Consider the following 2,064-nt stretch of genomic DNA (forward strand, 5'->3'; position numbering starts at 1 on the left):
CAGAAAAAAATCACAAAAAAATTACAAAAAAACACAATAAATCAAGAGAAAATCACAAAAAATCAAAAACAACAGAAAAATCGATGTACGCTACAATTTATAGTGAAGGACCCCTCTGTTGACTCGGCCCGGGCGCCCAGTAAATCGAATAAATTTTGCAGAGGAGAAGCTACGCACCTGCATCGGCCCCATCATGTGCGCCTGCCTCCTCTTCATGCCCTTGGCGCGCCGCAAGTCCATCTCTCTCTCCGTGTCGGCCAGCATCTCCTGCCTGCTGGGCAGCGCCACCTGTCCCGTCAGGGTGCGCAGGAAGAACCGGGCCTGTCGCGGCGGGACGGAGTGTTGGGTGACTGACCAGGACAGTGGTTGGGCAAGTAGTCCGAAACCTTTGCACACGCACCTGGAGGTCGAACAGCGAGTTGGCGCACACGTAGAAGGGCAGCCCGACCAGAGCCAGGGTCGGGTAGTCGATGTGCACCAGGTGCTTGTACAGGGGCTGCACGTGGTTGTCCACCACGCGGACGCGGCACTCGTCGCTCAGGAAGGGGAAGGTGTAGAGGTAGCCGGTGCAGTAGAAGACCAGGTCGCAGGGGGCGGACGTGCCGTCGACGAAGTCCACGCCGCGCTCGGTCATCCTGGCCACGTCGGGCGCCTGGCGCACGTTGTCCGGGAAGCGGGTCTTGATGGGCTCGGGCCAGTGGTGGCTGAGGATCACGCTGGCGGCCCCGCCGCGCGCCACCTGTGGGCAGCAGGTGATAATAGGCGATGCCGAAGCCGTTGCGTAGAGAGACTAAGGTGCCCGTTGGAGTCCTTGCCTCCAGACACAGGTCCATGCCCGAAGGCCCGGCCCCGATCACCACAACGTTGCGGCCCTTGAAGGCGTCCGGGGTGCGGTAGTCGTGGCTGTGCAGGGTCTGTCCTTGGAATACATCGGCACCCGGTAGAGTGGGCAGGAAGGGCTTAGAGTAGTGGCTGAACAAAGAGAAACAACTCACGGTTGCCGCAGGTCGTGGTACCCTACCCTCCTACGTGAACCCCGAGACACCGGCTCGGGACGCCTGGCGGGTAGGCAACACGATGTAGCCGTGTCGGACTGTTGCCTACCTCCCAGGCGCCTCTACCCACCCGTTGCACACCATGACGGCGTCGAACTCTTCGGTCTGGAGCTGCTTGGACTTGAGGTCGACGGTGACGACGGTCCAGCCGCCATCGGCCTTGGGGGTCACGCTCTTGACGTGGTGGTAGAAGCGGACGCGCTCGCGGACGTGGAAGTGGTCCGCGTAGTCGTTGAGGAACTGCAGGATGTCCTTGGCGGGCAGGTACGAGCGCTCCTGCTCGGGTATGGGGTAGTCCGGGAAGCCCATCACCTCCTTGGGGAGGTTGGTACTGCGAGGCAAACAACGGGGGTCACCCAGGGTTGTTTATCGGTGGGAACACGCGAGACTCCTCGTCACCGACGCACCTACCGGAGGCTCTTGTACATGCTGGAGTGCACGGGCAGGCCGAACTCGTCCGTGCCCACCTGGTCGGTGTAGACCCAGGTGCCGCCCACGGCGCCCGTCTGCTCGAACACGGTGCAGGTGAAGCGGGCCGGGTCGGCGATCAGGTGCCTGGCGGACGACAGCCCTGCCGCGCCCGCCCCGATCACGGCGACTCGTATCACGCCCATGGCTGTCCTGGTCGGGTCTGGCAGCACCGACAAGATATTACTCTGCTTGTCCTGAAGCGTTGCAGTCCGCCCAATGAGGCCCCCTCCAGAGTACTCTGCGAGTATTGCGTCACGCGCGCTTATCGCCAGAGTAATAAAACTGTCCAGCTCCCGCCACATTCGAATTAAACGTGTCAACTCAGTTGGATGTGTGTCAAAATATGTTCAAAGTCATGTCATGTCGAAATGAGAGGAAATAAAAAACCACTCTGAATGGAAGAAACATTGGAAATGTCGAGTTGATCTCGAGAAGATTCGAAAATGCTGTTGTTGAGTGCGGAGGGAACAAAGAAATATCGGAAAATAGATGAAAAGGAACCAATTCGTACGGGCCCAGTACCAGGCGTGGCTGATTA

The 2,064-nt window shown here is 59.3% G+C and overlaps 1 protein-coding gene across 1 annotated transcript; it reads right to left on the minus strand.

The window, feature by feature from the left end:
* Positions 1-86: 86 nt before the first annotated feature.
* On the minus strand, positions 87-1,725 carry LOC113214658 (uncharacterized). Its single transcript, XM_052276814.1, has 5 exons — positions 1,467-1,725; positions 1,126-1,386; positions 816-972; positions 401-739; positions 87-321 (listed from the first exon to the last, which is right to left on the minus strand). Exons 1-5 carry the CDS (start codon positions 1,667-1,669, stop codon positions 91-93), a joined length of 1,191 nt encoding a protein of 396 aa, XP_052132774.1. The 5' UTR covers positions 1,670-1,725; the 3' UTR covers positions 87-90.
* Positions 1,726-2,064: the final 339 nt, after the last annotated feature.

The sequence above is a fragment of the Frankliniella occidentalis genome, unplaced genomic scaffold (assembly GCF_000697945.3).
Source record: "Frankliniella occidentalis isolate FOCC.00 unplaced genomic scaffold, Focc_3.1 Scaffold4552, whole genome shotgun sequence".
Classification (NCBI taxonomy): Eukaryota; Metazoa; Arthropoda; class Insecta; order Thysanoptera; family Thripidae; genus Frankliniella; species Frankliniella occidentalis.